Source organism: Primulina huaijiensis, chromosome 14 (genome assembly GCF_012295235.1).
Source record: "Primulina huaijiensis isolate GDHJ02 chromosome 14, ASM1229523v2, whole genome shotgun sequence".
Taxonomy (NCBI): domain Eukaryota; kingdom Viridiplantae; phylum Streptophyta; class Magnoliopsida; order Lamiales; family Gesneriaceae; genus Primulina; species Primulina huaijiensis.
Window position 1 is genome coordinate 16,392,232 of NC_133319.1, and position 23,079 is coordinate 16,415,310.

General features: G+C 35.3%; 3 protein-coding genes and 1 long non-coding RNA gene across 5 annotated transcripts in view; 2 read left to right on the forward strand and 2 right to left on the reverse strand.

The window, feature by feature from the left end:
* Positions 1–2,016: 2,016 nt before the first annotated feature.
* Positions 2,017–3,902, forward strand: LOC140957137 (phospholipase A1-Igamma2, chloroplastic-like). The gene is made up of 2 exons (XM_073414269.1): positions 2,017–3,363; positions 3,448–3,902. The coding sequence occupies exons 1-2, from the start codon at positions 2,078–2,080 to the stop codon at positions 3,683–3,685; spliced, it is 1,524 nt and encodes a 507-aa protein (XP_073270370.1). The 5' UTR covers positions 2,017–2,077; the 3' UTR covers positions 3,686–3,902.
* Positions 3,903–8,981: 5,079 nt separating this feature from the next.
* Positions 8,982–9,341, reverse strand: LOC140958033 (uncharacterized). The gene has a single exon (XM_073415436.1). It carries the CDS (start codon positions 9,339–9,341, stop codon positions 8,982–8,984), a length of 360 nt encoding a protein of 119 aa, XP_073271537.1.
* Positions 9,342–18,917: 9,576 nt separating this feature from the next.
* The window catches only part of LOC140957086 (glutathione reductase, chloroplastic), a 9,547-nt gene continuing 5,385 nt past the window's right edge, over positions 18,918–23,079 (reverse strand). The window contains exons 10-11 of one of the 2 annotated variants that reach the window (XM_073414183.1): positions 19,482–19,570; positions 18,918–19,174 (exon numbers count right to left, since the gene is read on the reverse strand). In XM_073414183.1, coding sequence (XP_073270284.1) covers positions 19,529–19,570 — 42 coding nt within the window. In that variant the 3' untranslated portion in view covers positions 18,918–19,174; positions 19,482–19,528. Of the gene's footprint in view, positions 19,182–19,481; positions 19,571–23,079 lie in introns of both variants that reach the window. The other variant, XM_073414184.1, reaches the window with a different exon arrangement.
* LOC140957087 (uncharacterized) lies at positions 19,580–21,200 on the forward strand. Its single transcript, XR_012171580.1, has 2 exons — positions 19,580–19,866; positions 20,339–21,200. It is a non-coding gene; the product is annotated as an uncharacterized lncRNA (long non-coding RNA).

The following is a 23,079-nucleotide window of genomic DNA, read 5'->3' on the forward strand; positions in this document are numbered from 1 at the left end:
CGCATAAATTTCCAGCAGCTTTCTAAGAATTTCCAAGGGTTTTAGATGGCTTGAATTGAGTTGAAAATAGGTTAATAGGGGGTTAAGCTATGGTTAAAGTTTGGCAAAGTTCGGTTAAGTTTCGAGTCGATTCGGGTTAAAACGGGACTTTGGTTCTTGTTTTAAAACGAGTTACGAATTTAGTCGATGAGCTTAATTTTACGCCTAAGAAATGTTTATGGGTGAATTTTAAGGTGTTATGGTAAGTTTGGATGGATTTGGATCGTCATTTTATGGTCTAAGGGTAAAATGGGAAAGTTAGGGTTTCAGGGGAAAAAGGTAATTTTACACCTGAATTACGTTAGCAGTTCTGGCACAGTCCTAAATGCTGCAAGGAATGTTAAAATGTTTATTTTGAAAGGTTATGGAGTTTTCTGATGAAAATTGTAAAATGTTAAAGAATAAGTTGTATACTTGGTTTCAAGAAAATGTTATGTGCATGAATTTTTATAAGTGATGGATATGATAAAATGTTTGAATGAGGTGATTTGATTGTGATTAATACCAACACGAATACAGATACAAAATGACACGATGACATGTAAGGTCAATGCCAAGTTGACGGATGAGAGTGTCGCTGATGTCCCTACCGGCTGGTACCATGGTAATACGTAAGATAGATCAATCGACAAACAGCTGATACGAAAGTCATAATTATTGATCTGAATTCATCTAAGGGGAAAACATATATGTACACTACAAAAAAAAATGGTAACAACGGTTTTTAAAAAGTTTTCGCAAAATATGGCGACAGTTTTTCATTAACCGGCGTTATTAGCGACGATTTATACAAAATAGTCGCAAAATTTTGTGACAACTAACAACGGTTTTGCATAAATCGTCGCTATAAAAACCATCGCTAATTTAACGATGGTTTTTATCTGATTCTTACAAACCGTCGCTAATTGTCGCTGTTAGCCACGGTTTATGTTAATCATCGCTAATTAGCGATGATTATTGAAAAACCGTCACCGATCTAGTTTTTATTAGAGACGGTACTAGAACCGTCGCAATTCAGCGACTGTTTTCCACAAAACCGTCGCTAATACAAAACTGTCGCTAAATGTATATAAATATAATCTACCCGAATTCATTTGTAAGTTTCATTTCGATTTCTTATTTCGCTTCCTCGAATTTTTTATATCGTATGTTAATTCGTGTTTCAGATTTGCAGATTATGAAAAAAAATATTTATAATATTTGACTAAAAAATATTTATATATCTTGAGGTATTATTGAATGGTTTATAATATTTACAAATGTGTACAAATAATTAAAAAAAATATTGTTTTTAAATAAATTATAAAAAAAATTATAGAATTAACGACGATTTTTGGTCAATTTACGAAGGTTTTTAAAAATATCGTCGATAATTAGCGACAGTTTGGTTTAGTTTGGTTTAAATCGTCGATAATTAGCGACATTGTTGACCAAAAACCGTCGATAAATAGCGACGGTTTGGAATATATAAACCATCGCTAATTTGCGACGGTTTTTGAAAAACAGTCGCAAATGGTTCGCGACGGTGACTTTTCGCACGGTTTGAAAATTCGTCGCTAAAACCGTCTCTAACGATTTTTTTTTGGTAGTGATATATGATGAAAGAAAATGTTTAAGTTTATACATATTCATGAAAAAGCTATCTTTATTAAAAGTATTTTTACTGTTGCATGTAGATGCATACGTATTACTTGTTACTATGGTAAGGCTTGCTGAGTCAGTAGACTCACTAGGTGTGAATGATGCAGGTGAGGATTTTGATGTTAAGACAGGAGAGTTGAAAGACTGAACTAGCTGGACGGATGGTACAGTAATCTGAAGACCTATACATTGCTAGTTTTTCTGCACAGTTATGATTTTATATTATATTTTGATTATTTTTGGAAATAACAATTAGTTTTTGAGAAGATTATGACATTACGCTTATATGTTGTACAGTCAATAATGTGCGTATATGCATGTGTATATATATAGACCCTCTCTACCATAAAGCTGCAACCAACAATCACATTATCTGACTTGCTATCACCATTCTACAATGGCGGTGTCTCTCTCCAGAATGGTTCTCGCCTTATCAAACCCCCTTCTCCAGGCCCCGAGACAGCCCGATTACATTCAGAAACAAAATCCCGCAGATCTGGAAACTCGTATCAAACTTTCAGCGACGAGGCCGTTGAGGCCTGTTAGAGCCATATCCACGGACTCTCTAGCATCATCCAGTACTGCAACCGGGCTTCAAAAAGAATTAGGATCTGAGGCCGAAACAGAACCTAAGGATAAGAGGACAATCGCCGATTCCTGGCGTCAATTACAAGGAGAAAATAATTGGGACGGGTTGCTTGACCCGATGGACCCATTGCTGCGGCACGAGCTGCTCAAATACGGTAGCAAGGTCCAAGCTTGCTACGACTCTTTCGAGTTCGACCCAACTTCGAAATATTTCGGCAGCTCCAGGTACTCCAAGCGTGAGCTTTACAAAACTCTTGGCATGGCGGAAATTGGCTACGACATCACCCGATACCTCTACGTCACATCCAACGTGAAAGTGCCCAAATTTTTCTTGAAAACAAGATGGCCTAGAGTCTGGAGTACGGATGCTTCTTGGATGGGCTATATTACTGTTTCCAACGACAAAATGACGAAGAAGCTAGGGAGACGGGACGTGTGTATCGTCTGGCGGGGCACTATCACTAGGCTGGAATGGCTTGCCGACCTGTCGAATTACTTGAAACAACTATCTTCTGAAATCCCATGTCCCGATCCTTTAGTGAGAGTCGAAGCAGGTTTTCTCACTATCTACACCGATGCAAAAAAGAACTGCCAGTACTGTGGCATCTCCGTCAGGGAACAGGTTCTCGCCGAAATCTACAAGCTGGTTAACGAAACGTACCCTGACGAAGAGCTTAGCATCACCGTAGTAGGGCACAGCTTGGGCTCGGCGCTGGCATTGTTAACCGCATACGACGTCGCGGAGACAGTAGTGAATAGACGTAAAAATGACAACAGGAAGATACCGGTGACGGCGTTTTCCTTCGCCGGGCCGCGCGTTGGAAACAACAGATTCAAGCAGAGGGTGGAACAATTGGGGGTCAAAGTGCTGCGGATTGTCAATGTTCATGATATCGTACCCAATTCTCCAGGCTTCTTGTTCAATGAGAATACACCCTCTGCGATTATGAATGTCGTGGAGCATTTTCCGTGGGGTGTTTATACGCATATGGGAGTGGAGCTGGAGCTGGATCACAAGAATTCTCCATTCTTGAGGCCTGACGGTGACGTGCTTTGTGCCCATAACCTGGAAGGTTACCTCCACGTTCTCAATGGGTTAGTCCAGCTCCAAAATCTCAATCTATCACTTAATTTTCTAATCGAAGATATATATACACACACAATTTGTTGTATATGCAGGTACCACGGTAAAGGCAAGAAATTTGAGCCGGCAATGGATAGGGATCCAGCATTAGTGAACAAATCCAGCGATTTCTTGAAAGATGAACTTGAAGTCATGACAAACTGGATGCAGAATCACAACAAGGGAATGGTGTTGAAGAACGGGCGTTATGTGCAGATTGAACGTAGCATGGAGGATCACATTACTGAAAATAACCATTATCACATCCAAAAGATACGCACCCACGGACCATAATTTATATGTCAGAATATAAAAAAATTCGCATCCATGTCGACTTTTTCGTTCAGAATGGCCATATGTGCACGCAGGTTGTCTTTAGTTAAGAATACTTATTTTTTATTATTAAATATTTAATAGAACTAATAAATAATTCTACTCCTGAAAATATAAAAGCTACAGGGAGGTCCCGAAAGGATATATATTATGGATACTATTTTGGTTTTAAATTTAAGGATTGAGGGTGAATTTCTTTTTTTAAAAAATTATTATTCATCTTTTAATTCAGTTGAAATTTTAATTAGTCAAATATAAGAAATTAACTAAATTTACATTGGTCCAACTGTGAGAAACAAAGAAAGTATTTCATTTAAAATGATGGAAGGACAAAACAATAATTAATCATTGTTATGATGACAATTTTTATAACTCGTCCGTATTTAACACTCAAATGAACCTAACAAAAGTATTTAGATGGTGTCTGAGTTGATGTAGTAGGTGAACGCTTGATCAATTATTAGAAGTTCGATTCTCATTACCAATAACTTCTCGAACGAGTTTATCGCACATGGTTTTTGCTTAGTATGGTTTAACTGATTAACGAAGTGTGTACGCTAATGTGTTAGTACGACGGTTTTGATTATTGCGTTGGTTCGAAGGTTTACTTTGTGTACATTGATAAGTAACACTCGTGAGTTCCTATGTAATAATAAAAAGTAACCACAGAGAAATTATAAGAAGAAATTGTATGCAATACTCAATCGATATCTTTCCGAATTTGCATTTATTGTTCCAAAATTAATTTCAAGAAATGCATTATTCCATGCTCAGACAATGATTCAGTGTATTTTTTTTCCATGAACATATACCTCAATTTGAAATTTCTACATATAAAGATAAAAGACAGCCAATGGCTATGCTTTTCGCAATTCTGCGCAACTCTAGCCTAGGATATATGAGTGTTGCGTGCTTCGCTTACATTTTTTACATATAATTTAAAAATGTAATTCTCAAGTTTTAGTTATTATACCAAAAAAAAAACAAAAAAACAAAAAACAAAACTGACGAGTTACCCTCAAGAAATTCAAGTTAATCGATGACTTGTAGTCTATTTGATACAAGATCTCAAATACAATTTGAACATGGAATAGAAGCTAACGTCATACTATGACCACTAACTAGATGCCACAGCAAGCGGGACCAATGATAATTCAGGATTCTTTTTTCCCTTTTAAATAAATATCAAACTATGATCCAAAAAGAAGAAAAAAAATCCAAAAATTTGCAAATTTCTGGATCATGTTAAAAGTAAATATTAGAAAAGAAAACGAGACACAATATGGAGGCAAAACTCCATTGATGAACGAGAAAAGCTCTTTCTCTGTATATCATATTGTAATTTTGTAAAAATGAAAGTCTTAAAGCTCAACTACCACAAGTCAACCTATTTATACCAACAGCAAAGAAAGATAAATGCGACTAATGATAAAACGTGTTTCATCAAATGACTTTTAATATTCCCCCTCAAGGTGGGGAGTGAATATTTTCAATACCCATCTTGACCATCAGTGCTCGAAGCTTTGTAGGAAGAAGAGCCTTAGTGAACATATCTCCAAGTTGCAAATGGGATGCAACATGTAGTACTCGAATGATGCCTGACTGTATTCTTTCACGCACGATGTGACAGTCAATCTCAATATGTTTTGTACGTTCATGAAATAAAGGGTTGGATGCTATATAGATGGCTGCTTGATTGTCACAAAACAACGTCACTGGTATGTCAACCACCGTGCACAAATCTCTGAGCAATGAAATCATCCAGACGGCTTCACAAGTAGCATTTGCCATGGATCTGTACTCGGCTTCAGCAGAAGATTTAGACATTGTTTGCTGCTTCTTTGATTTCCAGGAAACTAATGAGCTGCCTAACATAACACAAAATCCAGTGACTGAGCGACGTGAATCAGGGAATGCAGCCCAATCAGAGTCCGAGAACACATGCAATTTGGCTTCGGTCTTCGAACTATAGAACAAGCCCTGACCTGCTGTACCCTTCACATATCTTAGAATTGAATACACAGATTGCAAATGAGCAGTTCGTGGTGCCGATACAAACTGACTAAGTCTGTTTACTGAATAGGCCAAGTCCGGACGTGTGATAGTGAGGTAAAGTAGCTTTCCTACAAGCCTACGATACATGGATGGATCTGCTAATAACTCACCATCATCTTGACTGAGTTTCGAATTGGCATCCATGGGGGTTGTGCGAGGTTTACTCCCAATGATTCCGGCTTCAGTGACTAGCTGAAGTGTGTAACAGATGGGACTCTCGAACGATACAAGGCCCGCTTAGTCGCAAAAGGGTATACGCAACAAGAAGGGGTGGATTACTTTGAGACCTTTTCTCCTGTTGCTAAGTTGACCACAGTCCGAACCTTATTAGCTTTAGCAGCCATTCGAGGATGGGCCTTGACGCGACTTGATGTAAACAATGCATTTTTGCATGGTGACTTATTTGAGGAGGTTTACATGTCACTTCCTCCCGGATATGAAAGAAAGGGGGAACCTTTGCCACCTAACGCGCTTTGCAAGCTACAAAAATCCTTATACGGACTCAAACAAGTCTCTCAACAATGGTTTGCTAAGTTCTCTTCTACTCTTCTCAAGATTGGTTTCGTTCAATCCCATGCGGACAGCTCCTTATTTGTTCGTACACATGGTGATGTGTTCTTAGCCTTGTTGGTATATGTGGATGACATAGTAATTGCCACAAACAATGACACTGAAGCTGAGAGTTTGAAACTTTTCTTGAACATGCAATTCAAGTTAAAGGACTTGGGCGACTTAAAATATTTCTTGGGTATTGAGGTAGCCAGATCTTCACGAGGTATATACACATGTCAGCGTTGCTTTGTAGACCCATTTGCAACCAACGACATGTTTACCAGGAGGTAAGGAAACAATGGTCCAAGTGTTATTGTTCTCTAAAGCACTCAACTCATCAGTTATGGCCTGACACCATTCCGGGTGTTGAACAGCTTGAGAGAATGTGTGAGGCTCATGAATGGATGAAATATTGTTGACAAAAGCTCGGTAGGAAGATGAAAGCCGATGAGTGCTAAGTAACCAGGCTTGGTGGACACTCTTTTAGAATGAGATTGCGGTATTGGGTCAGCAGCTGGTGAGGGTAGATGAATATGTGTGGGAAGGACATTTTCAGAAAAGAAATGAGAAGAAGAGTCGGGTGGAGATGACTGGTCTGCAAATGGGAAAATGTGCTCATGAAAAACAACATCCCGAGATATATAAACTTCATTGGTGTCAATGTTAAGAAGTTTGTAAGCTTTATAACCCGAGAGATATCCAAGAAATACAGATTTGATGGCACGAGGAGAAAATTTGGAGCGTTGGCTCAAAAGTGTAGAGTCATAGCAAAGGCACCCGAATGATCTAAGGTGCGTGTAAGTTGGCTGCTTCTGAAACAACAACTCAAAAGGACTTTTATCAGAAAGGCGTGTAGAGGGAGTTCGATTGATGAGGTAGACTGCAGTAGATACACAATCGCTCCAATAAACTAAAGGGACATGTGATTGAAACAGCAAAGCTCGAGCTACATTCAAGATGTGTTGATGTTTTCGTTCCACAACAGAATTTTGCTGTGGTCGTTCAACACATGAATGATATGATACAATTCCCTCGGCCTTAAAGAAATTGGAGAAATTCAATTCTGGAGCATTGTCAGAACGAACAGATTTGACTTTGGAACCAAATTGTGTATGGATCAACTTGCAAAAATCAGGTAAGATACACAAAACATCAGATTTGGCTTTCATCAAATATATCCAAGTGTATCGTGTGTGATCATCAACAATAGTAAGAAAATACTTATATCCTTCAACACTCAAAGGATGAAATGGACCCCAAACATCAATGTGAATTAACTCAAAAGGAATATCACGAGTTAAATTATTGGGAGAAAATGACAATCTCTTTTGTTTAGCTAAGTGACAAATTGAACAGTCAAGTAAATCACTTGGATTTATTGAATCATCATGAAAGAACTGGCCTAGTACAGACAACGTAGGTGAAGAGGGATGTCCCATTCTGTAATGCCATAATTGGCTATGAGTAAAAGAAACATTACAGACTGCAGAAAAATTGTTGGATGGATTCAGAACATAAAGGTTACAAACGCGGATACCCATCCCAATCCTCCTTTCCTAGGTGATATCCTGAATGACACAAGAATCAGAAGAAAAGGACACAGAACACTTTAGATGTTCAGTAAGAGAACTAACAGAAACAAGATTGAAATGGAAGCAACAAAAAAAAAGTACATTCTCGAGTATCAAGTCAGGGGACAACAAAACAGATCCTATATGTGTCGCTGCCACTGTGGAATTGTCAGGTAGTGTGACTGTGGAATTTGTGGTTTTATAGGAATGAAAATATGCAAGAGAACAGCAAATATGATGTGTGGCTCCCGTGTCTAAGCCCCAATGATTATTAAGGATAGAAGAATCATAAAAGGATAATGAAGAGATACCACTGAGACACGATGCAGATGCCTCAAGATGTTTCGAATCCATAGTGGTGCCATAACCAAGCTGCAGTTGAGTGCTCAAGAAAGCAAGGAGCTGCTTGCATTGGTCGGGACTTAGTGAATCAGGTGCACTGCTGGTTGATTGCGAATTAGCTGGAGTATCAGCAACTTTAAAGTGGTTTGCTCGAACTTTAGATGCATTACTCGTGGATACAGAATATTGCTTTGGCTTGTATTTGGGATGACTTGGTGGATATCCATGCAATTGGTAGCATTTATCACTAGTATGACCCGGATAATGACAGTGAGAACAAGTTGGTAGATCTGATTTTCTACCTTTATCATTTTTACCATATGAAGGTCCCTTGACAATCGCTATGCTCGGATTAGGGGACGAGTGATCCAATGACAAACCAGAAGTGTCAGAATGTATGGATCGTTGACGTTCTTCCTGAACCACTAATGAGAAGACCTTCGAAATTACAGGAATCGGATCCATCATCAGAACTTGAGCACGAATCTGAGCATATGACTCATTGAGTCCCATCAGAAATTGCATAACATAGTCCTGATTTTGGTATTGCACCCAATCCTTCATAGAACCACATTTACACACCGATACCGGCTGAAAATCTTTCAATTCATCCCACAAAGTTCTCAGACGAGTATAATAAGTGCTAACATCCATTGAACCTTGTTGTAAACCAGTCAATAGCCTTTTGATTTGAAAAATTCGAGGTGCATTACCTTGATTGAACCTTTCGCGGAGATCTATCCAAATCTCATGTGCGGTAGCCATATAATGAGGCTATCAGCTATTTCTCGACTTACAGCATTAAGTAACCACGAAATCACCATACTATTGCATCTAATCCAGGCACCATACAACAAATCTTCAGGAGGAGGACGCACGAACGTTCCATCAACGAAAACGAGCTTATTCTTAGCAGTAAGTGCCATAGACATCGCACGACTCCAAGTATTATAATTGTTACCTGCAAGGAAGTGAGATACAAGCACCAGACCAGGATGATCACCATTTTGGAGAAAATACGGGCTGCTCGAATCATCGATAATTCTCCCACTCTGTGAAGTCGTAGCTTGAAGATGTGGCGCATTAGTTTTCACCATGGCGAGAACAGAGGAGCAATCGGATTCAATGCTCTGATACCATATTAGAAAAGAAAACGATACACAATATGGAGGCAAAACTCCATTGATGAACGAGAAAAGCTCTTTCTCTGTATATCAGATTGTAATTTTGAAAAAATGAAAGTCTCAAAGCTCAACTACCACAAGTCAACCTATTTATACCAACAGCAAAGAAGGATAAATGCGACTAATGATAGAACGTGTTTCATCAAATGACTTCTAATAGTAAAAATTTACGATAAAAAATAAAAATCTCAAACTCACAAAATATATTAAACTACACACTTTATAAAAATTTTTTTATTCAATTGTGTTTTTCTTCACAAATTGAAAGACCTATTTATGGAATTTTTATGGAAATAATCCAAAAATGAATACATCAATACATACATCATCACACACTAATTTTCAATATTTACAACTCTTATTTTCAACACTCAATCTCTTATTTTCAACACTCCCCCCTGTGATGATGATCATGATGCAATGATTGTCTACATTACGTGTTTTTGTACTGTCTCGCTAAAAACCTTACTAGGAAAAACTCATTGGGATAAAAATCATAGTAAGAGAAAAAGAGTGCAGTCACGTAAACTCCCCCTCATGTTAACACGAACGATTCTTTACAAATTTCGTAGATTGCGCATCCCAATATTATATATATGCTTTCCGAATATTGTTGTAAGAAGTGCCTTTGTGAAGAGATTTTATGAGTTTTCACTTGACTGAATATGACGAATATCAATATCTTTATTCTTCTCAAACTCTTGAGTGAATGCGAAGAACTTATGGGGAAATTGTTTAGTTATGTCGCTTTTTATGTATCCTTCTTTCATTTTATTAACACATGCAACATTATCTTCATATAGTGTCAAATGCTTCTTGTCGAATGATAATTAGCATGAGATTTGGATATGTTCGGTCATTTATTTTAGCCATACACATTAACGACTTACTTCATGTAGTGCAATAATCTCGACGTGATTTGATGAAGTTGTTACGAGTGTTTGTTTCTGTGAACGCCAAGAAATTGCAGTGCCTCCACGAGTAAATACATATCCGGTTTGAGAACGTGCCTTGTGTGGATCAGATAAATACCCAGCATCAGCATAACAAATTATGCTTTGATTGGTATCTTTTGAATACAAAAGTCCCAAGTCTGTCTTTCCTCATAGATAATGGAATATATGTTTAATTCCGTTCTAGTGTCTCTTTGTTGGATATGAGCTAAATTTTGCCAATAAATTTACAGCAAAAAATATATTAGGCCTTGTACAATTTTCAAGATACATAAGGACATCAATAGTACTTAGATATGGTACTTATGGACCAAGAATAACTTCATCCTCTTCACGTGGACGTAATTGATCGTTTTCTATGTTTAATTATCTAACAACCATTGCAGTACTTAAAAGATTTGATTTATCCATATCAAAATGTTTAAGGACCTTTTCTTTATAATTTAACTGATGAACAAATATTCCATTTTTTTTTTCAATTTGCAAACCCAGATAATACTTTGTTTTTCAAAGGTCCTTCATTTCAAATTCTTCATTCAAATACAACACAACTTCTTGAATTTCCTTATTCGTTTCAATGATGTTTAAATCATCAACATATACAGCAATAATTACGCATCCGGATGTTGTTTTCTTAATGAAAACGCAAGGACATATTGAATTGTTTACATATCCCTTTTCATTAAGTGTTCAATTAGCCGGTTATACCACATTCGACCGGATTGCTTTAACCCATATAATAATCTTTGCAATTTCACATAATAGCATTCTTTAGGTTTTGAACTTTGTGCTTCAGGCCTTTGAGAAAAATCTTGTGCAACAAGTCGAGCTTTATATCTTACTATTTCATTTTTCTCATTTCGCTTTCGAATAAAAACTCGTTTGTACCCAACAAGTTTTACACCTCAGGTGTGAAGACTATAGATCCAAAAACGATATGTTTATTTAGTGAATCTAATTCAATCTGGATGACGTCTTTCCATTTTATCAAGTCCTGTCAATTTTTACATCCACCAAAAGATTTTGGTTCATGATCTTCATTGTCATTTATGATGTCAAATGCCACATTGTAAGAAAATATCTCATCAATTTCTTTTATATCTTTTCGATTCCATATTTTTTCAGTATTAATATAATTGATAGAGATTTCACGATTCTCCTCAGTTTGTGGTTCTAACAGAACATTTTCATCATCATATATTTCTGCAGGAATATAATTCTCTATTTTGTTATCATCGTGTTGCTCTATTCTTTTTCTTTTTCAAGGATTTTTATCATTGGAACCGATTGACCTTCCATGCTTCAAGCGTTTAATGACATCATGAGTGTCTTCAATTTGTTTCTTTGGAATTTCAATTCGAGCAGGGGCATTTTTACATCATGTATATATGATTTAGTTATCCCCTTTGTATCTGCAAATGCATATGGTATTTGATTTGCTATTCTTTGCAAGTGCACAATTTGCTGTACATCATTTTCACATTGTCTAGTTCTTGGATCCAGATGTAACAATGATGATGTATACCATGTAATTTATTTTTCGATATGTTTCTTTTCTCCCCCTAACATTGGGAAGATTTCATCATTAAAATGACAATCAGCAAAACGTGCTGTAAACACGTCGCTTGTCTGATGCTCAAGATATCGAATTATCGATAGGCTATCATAACCAAAATAAATTCCACTCTTTCTTTGAGGTCTCATTTTTGTTCATTGAGACGGTGTAATAGGCACATATATCATAGATCCAAAAATTCTTAGATGAGAAATGTCTGGTTCTTTACCAAAGGCAAGCTGCAATGAGGAGTATTTATGATATACACTTGGTCTGATACGAATTAATGAAGCAACATGTAAAATTGCATGTCTCCATATAGAAACAAGGAGTTTTGNCAGGGATTTTTTTTTCATAATCATTGGTATAGCAATCAGTTGTAGATGTTTAACCAATGATTCAGATAATCCATTTGTGTATGTACATGAGCAACATGATGCTCAACAGTGATTCTCGTTGACATACAATAATCATTGAAAGTTTGGGAAGTAAATCCACCAGCATTATCAAGTATAATTTTCTTGATTGTATGATTGGGAAACTGATTCTGCAATTTCATTATTTGAGCAAGTAATCTTGCAAATGCCACATTTCGAGTTGATAATAAACATACATGTGACCATCTGCTTGAGGCATCGATCAATACCATAAAATATCTAAATGGTCCACGTGGTGGATGAATTGGCCCACAAATATCACCCTGAATACGTTCAAGAAATATAAGTGATTCAATTTGGATTTTAGCTTGTGATGGTCTTATAATAAGTTTTCCAAGAGAACATGTTTTGCATTGAAACTTATTATTTTGAAAGATCTTCTGGTCTTTCAGCGGATGACCATGTGTAATTTCTATAATTTTTCACATCATTGTTGAACCAACATATCCTAATCGATCATGCCAATTGATTAATATTGAAAAATTATCAACTACCATGTTTGATTCAATTGGATTGAGCATTATTAATTTTTCAATTACATATTTCTTTCCTCATTTATATGTGGTAAGACACATATATTTCTCATTTTCTTCATTTTTTGTCTGAGTATCATACCCATGGGAATATATGTCAATAAAACTCAACAAATTTCTTTTCGATTGTCGTGAATACAAAGCATCATTTATCAGAAATTATGTATCATTAGGTAACAAAAAATGTGATTTACCACAACATTTAATCAAGTCTACAGGACCTGATATTGTATTCACCATTGTTTTTGTTGGTTTTAGTTTCAAGAAATATCTTTTATTTCGGAGAATAGTGTGCGTTGTACCACTATCAGGTATACAAACTTCCATAGGATTAGTTCCTTGTTTAGCTTTGTTCATAGCAGTTTCCATATTTGAACTTCAAAAAAAATATGCAATGAAAAAAAATACTGACAATACATATGTAATTTATTGAAAAATATAAGACATATCATAATTATACAATAAAACAGTAGCATATGAGCAAATGAAAAATAAAATATTTTACATTTCAATTCCACCAATATATTGATCATTTTCAGAAAAATCATTCAGAAAATCTGCAGCATTAAAATGAGTTGAATCACTTTGCCAAGACACATCATAAACGACGGGGATCCTCGTTTCATAGGTTAACTATGGATGGAACTTTTCAAATTTCTTGGGTCAGAGCTACATTTCTCTACAAGCCTTCATCCCAAAATTGATGGTCAAACCGAGCGGGTGAATGGCTTGTTGGAATGCTACTTAAGGCACTTTGTGAGTGTTAACCACTGAGATTGGGCAAAAATTTTGGATGTGGCACAATTCTCATACTATTTACAACAAAGCGAAGCCACGAGGAAGAGACCATTTTAGCTTGTTATGTGGAAACAACCAAATAATCCCCATACACTACAACAATATCTTAGCAAATGACATGAAGATGGTCAAGTCTTGGAGCGAACACATGGACTTGGCACAAGCACAATTAGAGAAAGCATGTGTATGAAGAAAAGGGCGAATGCTAAAAGAAAGAAACATGAGTACTCCATCGGAGACAAACTGTTCATCAACACCAATTCAAAGATTTACGTGGAGTGCACAAGGGTCTAACCCGAAAGCATGAGGGACCTTTCCCTATAATTGCGAGAGTCGAGAAGGTATCATACCGTCTTGACCTCCCAAACACATTGAATATTCACCCAGTCTTCCATGTAACTATGCTAAAGCCTTACTTCCCGAATGTGAAAGACAAAAGTCGGGTGGATTTGCACCGAGCACCTCCCGTGGTAACATCTTTTGACAAAGAAGTAGATGTTGTGCGTGCCATATGCGTAGAGCGACATCGTGGGCACCCAATATCTAATCAAGTGGAAGGGATTGCCCAAAGCCTAGCAACATGGGAAACCAAAGAAGAATTGTGGCCATTCCAAGCTCTACCACAAAAATTTGAGATGATGATGGCGGCAGCCAAATAGATGGGGGAGAATGTCACAAACCAGCACCTTCGTGCACATTTCGGAATTTCTAAGCATGGTGCCTTGTAGAGATTCAGTAACATCTAGAACCCTCTACATTTTCTCGTTCTACGCTTGAATAGAATTCTCTATAATTCACTTGTACATAATAGAATTGTGTAAAATAGTATATAAAAAAATCTCTAGATCCATGTAGATGGTATAAATTTATGGAAAGTTGATCTCCACTATTAGATCGAATATATCTTAGTTGGTCTTTGTAGGAAGCCACTAGTATAAATATGGTGAAGCTCTCATTTGTAAATCATCATGTTTTAAGCAATACAATTTTCTCATTCAAAGTTATATTGAATCATTTTTACTTAATTCATTTTCACACAATCACCTAAAAAAAGAATGTTTTGCTAACACTCGTAGGGGTGACGTTAAGTAGCAAAGGTCGTACGAGTACATAGAAGGGTTAAGCCTGTGACTGTGTGCTTCAGCCTTCAAACAATATACTAGTAGAGCTTAAAAACTTGTAAATCTCATATTGGTGATAATTTTATGTGAATCATAGAGTTGTCTCTGAGTCTTGAATTATCCTTATATAGGGAGATTCGAACGTTCAAATTCGATCGTACTTAGGCCTTAACGGAAAATAGTACTAGGTGTCACATGTCCTTTGTCCTTTATTTAAATAACATGTAAATATTATTTGAACTTAGGAATTGCTGATTATTGAATTTAACCAATCTAGGAAAAGTCTTAGAGTTCAACAATCAATAGGATTCAGAGGAGTCGGATAGTATTAAAGTCAGTTTCAGTGAAGGCTTATCAAAACCACGATTAATTAATGCATTTAGAAAACAAATGCTTATGTATTTTCTAAAAACGTTGGTTGTCCATATATAAGATGCTATTTGAAAGAAAATGACATTATTCGTTGGATTGCATTTGATATAGCTAATAAACACATAAAAGAAATAAAATAAAAGAAGAATCACAGGCACTTCTCAGTGATGATTTTACTTCAATTGTACAGAAAAGATGGAACTTTCCAGGCACAGGCACTTGTCAATTTCGACTAAAACAGTTATTAAAAGGACTCAGGCGACCATTAAGAGCACTGAATGGAAAACAGTTTAGCCATATTACGAACCGTCCGGAGAATGCCAAGCAAAAGTTGCAGGAGATGTAGATTGAGTTGCTAAATATTGGGATTATGCAAGATGAATAAAAGGAGGTGAAGAAAAAGACTGAACTGTTGCTAGAAGCTGAAAGATTATTCATTGCACAAAAAGCTAAGTTCAAATATATACATCAGGGTGACAGATGCACAAAGTTCTTCCACGTTATGATTAAGAAGAACCATAAGAGGAAATCCATTGTTGCATTAAAGAAAATGGATGGAACTACTACCACGGACTCGGTTGAGATTGTTTAACAATTTGTTGATTTATATAAAGGACAATTGGGGACAAAACAAATAGAACTCAGATAGACAGACTTGATTGGTGTTGGTAGATGCGTTCCGATTGATGAATGGCAAGGTTTGACGAGTCTGGTGACTATGGAGGAAGTAAGTAGGGTGCTATTTTATATTGATAATGACAAAACACCAAGCTCTGATGGTTTTGGCTCTTTTTTCTTCAAGTCCACTTGGAATATTATAAGACATGACGTATTTGCAGTAGTTTCAGAATTCTTTTCCTCTGGCCGACTCTTGAAACAATGGAATCATGCTCATTGCACTAGTCCGAAAACAGCAGAAGCATCCTCTGTTAATGATTACCGACCCATCTCTTGTTGTACATTTTTCTACAAAATCATTTCCAAGGTGTTGGTAAATAGGTTAAGGAAGGTGATAGATGGTCTCGTTGATGGGGAACAAGCTGCGTTTATACAAGGCCACTCAATTGTGGATAACATACATCTAACTCAGAAGCTGTTTCGGAAATATGCCCGAAAACGTGGATCACCAAGATGCATCTTGAAAGTTGCATACAGAAGGCATATGATACGGTAGATTGGGAATTCCTACAATAGGTTCTTACATATTTGAATTTTCCGGGCAGATTTATCGATTGGATCAAGGAATGCGTATCTACCACATCCTATTCGCTTGTTCTAAATGGTAGCTGCCAAGGACACTTCAATGGGCAGCGGGGCTTGAGACAAGGTGACCCTCTTTCTCCATTTCTCTTTACTCTTTGTCTTGAGGTGCTCTCTCGATCTCTTAGCAAAATGTCTCGGTACAATTATTTTGGCTTCCACCCAAAATGCAAGTAACTGCGTAAACACACCTAGCATATGCGGATAATTTGTTATTGTTGGCTCGTGGGGATGTGTGTAGTGTATCTATGATTATGAATTGCTTGAATGAGTTTGAAGATATGGCTGGACTACGAGTGAATGTCTTAAAATCGAACATATATATGTATGGCTAGTATTGAGCCCGAGGTCCGAAATGTTACACTCGAAGTTACTGGCTTCTGTCCTGGGATTCTACCCTTTCGTTATTTAGGGGTATCACTTGAGTCGAGACAATTGAGATCTTCAGACTATAGTCTTCTCATTGATGTCATTACTGCAAAGATAAATGCTTGGCCACGTCAATCACTGTCTTATGCTAGGAAATTGAGCTGATTAGTGATGTGGTCCAAGGGATGGAATGTTTTTGGTTGTCTGTACTTTCTATACTGAAATGTGTCATTGATAGGATTTACTCGCTTTGTCGTAAACCATATGGAATGCAATCGGAGAATGACTGGGAATGAAGAGAAACATGGCACAACCGGCAGCAGTACTCAGGGAGTTTCGAAGCGTTTATAGGGGCAACTCCGCACTAGCTAAGATGTGTTGTACATAGCTTGCAGCTACAGTATACTATATATGGAATACAAGGAACAAGCTTATATTTGAAAATGAGAATCCCAATGTTGTTGCAGTAACTAGGAAAATTCAGATTCACGTTTTCAAGAGTATTCCGCCTTCGACTGAAGTGTTTTGTGTATTGACATATATTTATTGATTTCGTGTTGTATTTGGTTTTGTATTGATGTGTTTCAAACTTTTTTTATCTCTTGGAGATGTTCAATATATTTGTATTGTAACATTTTTTACACATTAATGCAAGTAATTTTATTTAAAAAAAAAAATAAAAGGAGAATCACCCCTTTGGGCTCCTAAACCAGTACTGAACATTGGTACCAATACCATGATGGAGTAGAACTTCAACTGAAGAGGCCTCAGAAAAAGTAGTTGACCAAACGAGTAATCTTAGAATTTAACATAAATTTTGGTACTTTTTCTTGTTTCGATTGATAAAAGACTATTTTTTAACTGTGTCCGTAAACTTCTGTAATTAACAATTTCTTGGCAAAAACTCGTGTGAGAGAATCTCACGGGCCGTATTTTGTGAGACGAATATCTTATTTGGGTCACCATGATTAATCTTTAATTTATCATGTGTTTGATGTGCATGATTAAGATCGAGATAAGCTCGTTCAGCCCGCACCCGACCTGCATTGTATGCATTATTAATCTCTTGTTGGTGGTTATATAATCCTTTGGAAAAGAATGAATGATGTTTGATTAATTTAAGTTTCATTTAATATCATAAACTTTAAAATAATTATAAATTCAACAGATTTAATAATATTTAAATATAATTTTTAATTTCACTAATATTATGACTAATTTAATTATTATTGATCATATTTTTATTATTATTATTATATTATTTTTAACCATAATATTATAATTGTTAGTAAAAATTATTTAATATTCGAATTTGTAATACTATTTTAATTATCACAATAAATGCATATTTATGTAATGATCAAATTCTAATTATTTTCTATAATAGTAATCGATTTTTTAGTTTTTCCGGAAATCGAAATTAGTGAAAATTTAATAATTAAAATAATATTTTAATTTTATTTATAATATTTTAAATAAATTAATTCTAAAAAATTTTAATTATTCAATTATTTTAAGAATATATTACTAATTAATATATGATGAGAGCATTTTACTAACAATAATATAATTAACAAAAATAATCAAACAATACATTATACAATTTATTACAATGTATTATTTATCCTTACTTTTTATTTTATAATAATTCTTGTTATATATCATTTACTTATTATATCATACGAACCAAACCATTTCTAAAAATATAAATATTAATATAGTCCACCATCTTGTCAATTCCATTGGATATGGATATGATCAAAATTTCAAAAATCAAAAAATGACCTTATCCCATGATACGACCATTTGTATATAAATATGGGTTATATTATTAGTCATGGATTGATATAAACTTTTGTGGATGAGAAATTTTGAACATTGGACCATTACATTATTCATTACCATTGTGGAAATCTTATAAAATGTAATAGATTTTCCCAACAATTTGAATTAATGTTTGTTTGTTCAACATAAAACACAATTGCTAGAATGCACCACAAAAAATATCTCTATCATGTTATGGTGTGTAGTCTGTTTCAAGGCGTGAATTATTAGCAGAAAACGTTGGATTTTCAGAAACCAATACAAGTTGGAAATTGTGTAAAAATTATATTTGCACTGAGTCTTGTCCCAATTACCAGATGATGAATTATACAGTTTATCATCCAGTTCTTGGTTTGTAATAAATACAGATCCCCAAACACAAAAATTCCACAGAAGACCTAATTTCCATGTACATACTCAACAAGTGCAGGCAGCACGCTCCTTTCCACGAGAGAAGACGAATCCTTCAAGGAAAAGGATCGAGGCCCTCGTGCCGCAAACTTCAAGTATGTACAGTTTAAAACCTGAGAACTTCATATGATTATTTTACAATCAAATAGATGTATATTTGCTACCCATAGCGAGATGATTGCATGTATAAAATTTTAGGTTATAAGAGAATTACGCACATTGGAGATTGTGACTTTTTTCAAAGAAGCAAATATGAAGTTGACTCCAACCAAATATAAAATAAAGAACACATCAAGGTAATGCCAAGACTTATTTCAAACTCAATGCTAAGTTATTGGATTAATGTATACAAAGCACAAACAAATCAACTCAATAAAATAAAGCCAATAAAAAATTTTAAAAAATAATGGAGAGAGATACCTAAGCAGCTGATGTTCAGCAATAAATTTATTGCTTCATCTTTAACCTCAAACTTTAGCTGCAGCTTTGGCCTGAGAATCCTCCATTTCCTGAGAGTAGATAAAATTGTCAACTTTTAGATGAAATCATGATGCAACTAACAGATTTATGTAAGCTGAATATATCGATTGTACTATTGTATTCATTAACAACTTGTTTATACAAAATTCTATATACATGGAAGAAAATAAGTAGAGACATTCAAAATCCAATCAGTTGTTATAACAGCTTTCGAGAGAGAATGGGAGCTGATGATCTTGCTGCTGACCTAATGTTGAATTCAACTTTGTAGGGAGATCTGTTGACATTGAGGCGGATTCTTTACAGTGACAAATGGAGATAACGAGTACGGTTCACTACAATGAAAAAAATGGCTTTTTTTTGCATTCAACTCTCATGTATTTAATATATTTGGCACTTACCTCCATTAGATATCATCATTTTTACACTTAAAAGAGGTAAATGTAACACACGGATGGTGAATGCACCCAAAAAAAAAAATCATATCAGTGTTTAGAGCCACTTCACACTGCACCCTAACAATTAAAACTTCATTTTGTCACTCTTCTTTTACAACAATTGTTTAAATTCAAAAGGTTCCTGTGTATCCTCTAAGTGATTTGTTACCATTCAACAAGGGTCATTTTTCCCATCAACGGTTAAAGAACTAGTTTCACATAGATTCAAACACTCGAGTAACAAGGAGTGTGAGGAGTCAGATTCATGTCATCGCTTCATGCTCATAATTTATTGTCATATTCCTTCTTGGCTTGTTTCAAGCTAATATTGTGTCTTGAAGAAGTTTTCATTATGGGCAGGTCGATTTTAGTTAAAAAATGGTAAAAATACAAAGAAAAATAAAAGACATTCGTCCCATGCAGAATTGAGCCAAAGGATGCTCCAAAGGGTACAGGGCGATGACCAAAAGTTGGAAACTTTGACCAAAGAGAGACCATGGATCACAGGACATCTACATGGCAAGGTCTGCGCACAGCCCTGCAGGTATGCCCTATGAGCTTACACACCAAAAGTTCGGACCAAAGGTCCGTGTCACTCAAGAAGGTAATTCTGCTGGAAATCAATATTCAAAAGGAAAGAGTCCCATCTGATTCAACTTCAGCTTTACAATTTTTAGGCCATAAACATAAATTTTTCACGGAAGTAGGAATATGAATAGACTTAGGGAGCAAGGATTTTCAAGGTTTATCAGGCATTCAAAAGGGAGACTTACAAGCGAGATTTTGGAAAACTTAATGCCTCAACACTACAATTTCTCTTAATTATTTTACTTATCTAATATTATTGTCATTTATCGAACTTTACACTTCTTGTTAATTTTGTGTATTTCAGTAAGATTAAGATCCTATTGGGGTTGATAATTGACGAAAATTTTCAATTATAATTCTTTTCTTGCTCAATTTGTTATCCAATAATCAATTAATGTTGTTTGGCCAATCATTTATATTTATTTGTTTTGTGATCTTGAGTACGCCTGCAGATTGATTATGACATTAAAACATCAAATAACACTTCGTAAAGTCAACTAAAAATGGAAATTGGTATTGATAAGTCATAGAGGTTTTAGGGATTTTTTTATCATATTCATGCTTATCTTGAATTTTTATCCCTTATTTTGTGTTTATTTAGATTAATTTTATATTTGTAGCTTTGACCAAAAGATGAAATAAAAACTTATTTTTTGAGATGAGATCAAATAATATTGATATTTAAGTAAATAATCGATGGAGAGTTTTTTAGTATTTTCCAAAGTGATTGTACAAGACTTCAAAGACAATCAAATACTAAAAGATGAAATTCTCTTATTTAACAATTCCTTGTCATTCACGTGAAATAAGAAAACATGGGCTTTTGAGATATTGGCTCAATAAGATGAGAGGAAATAAAAGGTGAACACACACATCAAGGACATAACAGACGAGATCACAGAACATATACAGCACTACACGTGAATAGAGGACAAGAGAGAGAGAAGAAGACAAAACTTGGAGGAAGACAATAGACAACTTTCTCTCCGACCTTGGAGGAAGGAAAAATCTAAAGTTTGAGAGAGAGGAGGATAACAACTTCAAGAGGAGAATCACGCCAACCACGCTGAGATTTTCTTATTCTTTCCTAGATTTTATTCTTATGAATTCAAACATTGTGTTTATGCATTATTTTGATTTTATGAAATAAATTTATTTAGAATAAAACCACAATACGATCAAACAATACTTTGTTTGATATTTAGTTTATTTTAATTATTTATTGATGTTGGTTTAATATTTCTTGTTAATAATATAAACACTTATTTACATGTTTGTATATTAATCACAAATCGGAAGAGGATTGGTTAATTAAAGCAACAAAGAAGTCAATCAATACATGGTTAAACTGATTACAAATAGTACTCGATTTCAATGTGTGGTTTTAGATGAAAATTGAAATTCCACAAAGATTTAATGCATTTAGATCTAATTAAATTCAATTAGGAATAATTGGATTGGTAGATTTAATAAATTTATTAACTGGAGGAATCGTTTAATAAATAAATTGGGGATTTTACCGTGATTGTCAAGAATTTAATAATTAATTGACTGTTAACACGTGTCAACATAGTAGAAGTGGCTCTGTTGTGTGTCTTAGTTCTTTATTTGAAGTTAAATCCCTCCTTGATCATTGAATCTGTCGTTTTAATTGCAATTGTCTTATTTAATAGTTCAGATTAATGATCCATGTATTAGCTTAAGTTAAGTGATAAAAATTCTAGTAATTAATTATTAATCTCAATAGGATAGATACTTGGACTCATCATTCATTTACTATAACTTGACCTAGTCCACTTGTTATATTTATTCCCAACCAAAATCGTCATTCAAGTATCTTTATGCGGCTAAGATAAAAGCTAAAAGTTCAGAGATCGTAATGCGCTTTTGTCTCACCATAAGCTAATAGAAATATATGAACTATTAGAAATAAATTCACACGTCCCAAAGAAAGGATGATAATTAACCTATAAATTTTTGCCTTAGATTACACAGAATCCTTTGACGTGATTGTTTTGAATTCTGTGATAGACATAGCAAAGTTAGATATTATATGTGCTTAGTCAAATGTTGATAATTGCTTGAGTTCATTCACAAATCACAATAGCTACTTTCTTTGTCACATTTTCTCTAAAAGTGCATTCAGTGCTCTAAATGACGGTCGAGGCGGCCGCCTACTGCCTATGCACGAGGCGGGTGTTTTAGGTGGCCCAAGCTATACGGCATCGTCGAGGCGGCGAGCAGGCGGGCTAGGCGGGCGAGGCGGTGAGCAGACGGGCAGTCAAGATTTTTAAGTTGTAGTCAACAATTTTTAAAACCTAGCCAACAATTATAAAAACTTAGTCAACAATTTTTAAAACCTAGTCAACAATTTTAAAATTTTAGTCAACAATTTTGAGTCCGATGATGAGAGGATCATGGATGTAGAAGATGGTGCATACGTAGATGATTTGGAAGATTAGTTACGTTTAGTCTACTACTTGTTCTGATGATGGATAATTGATTGAAACTTT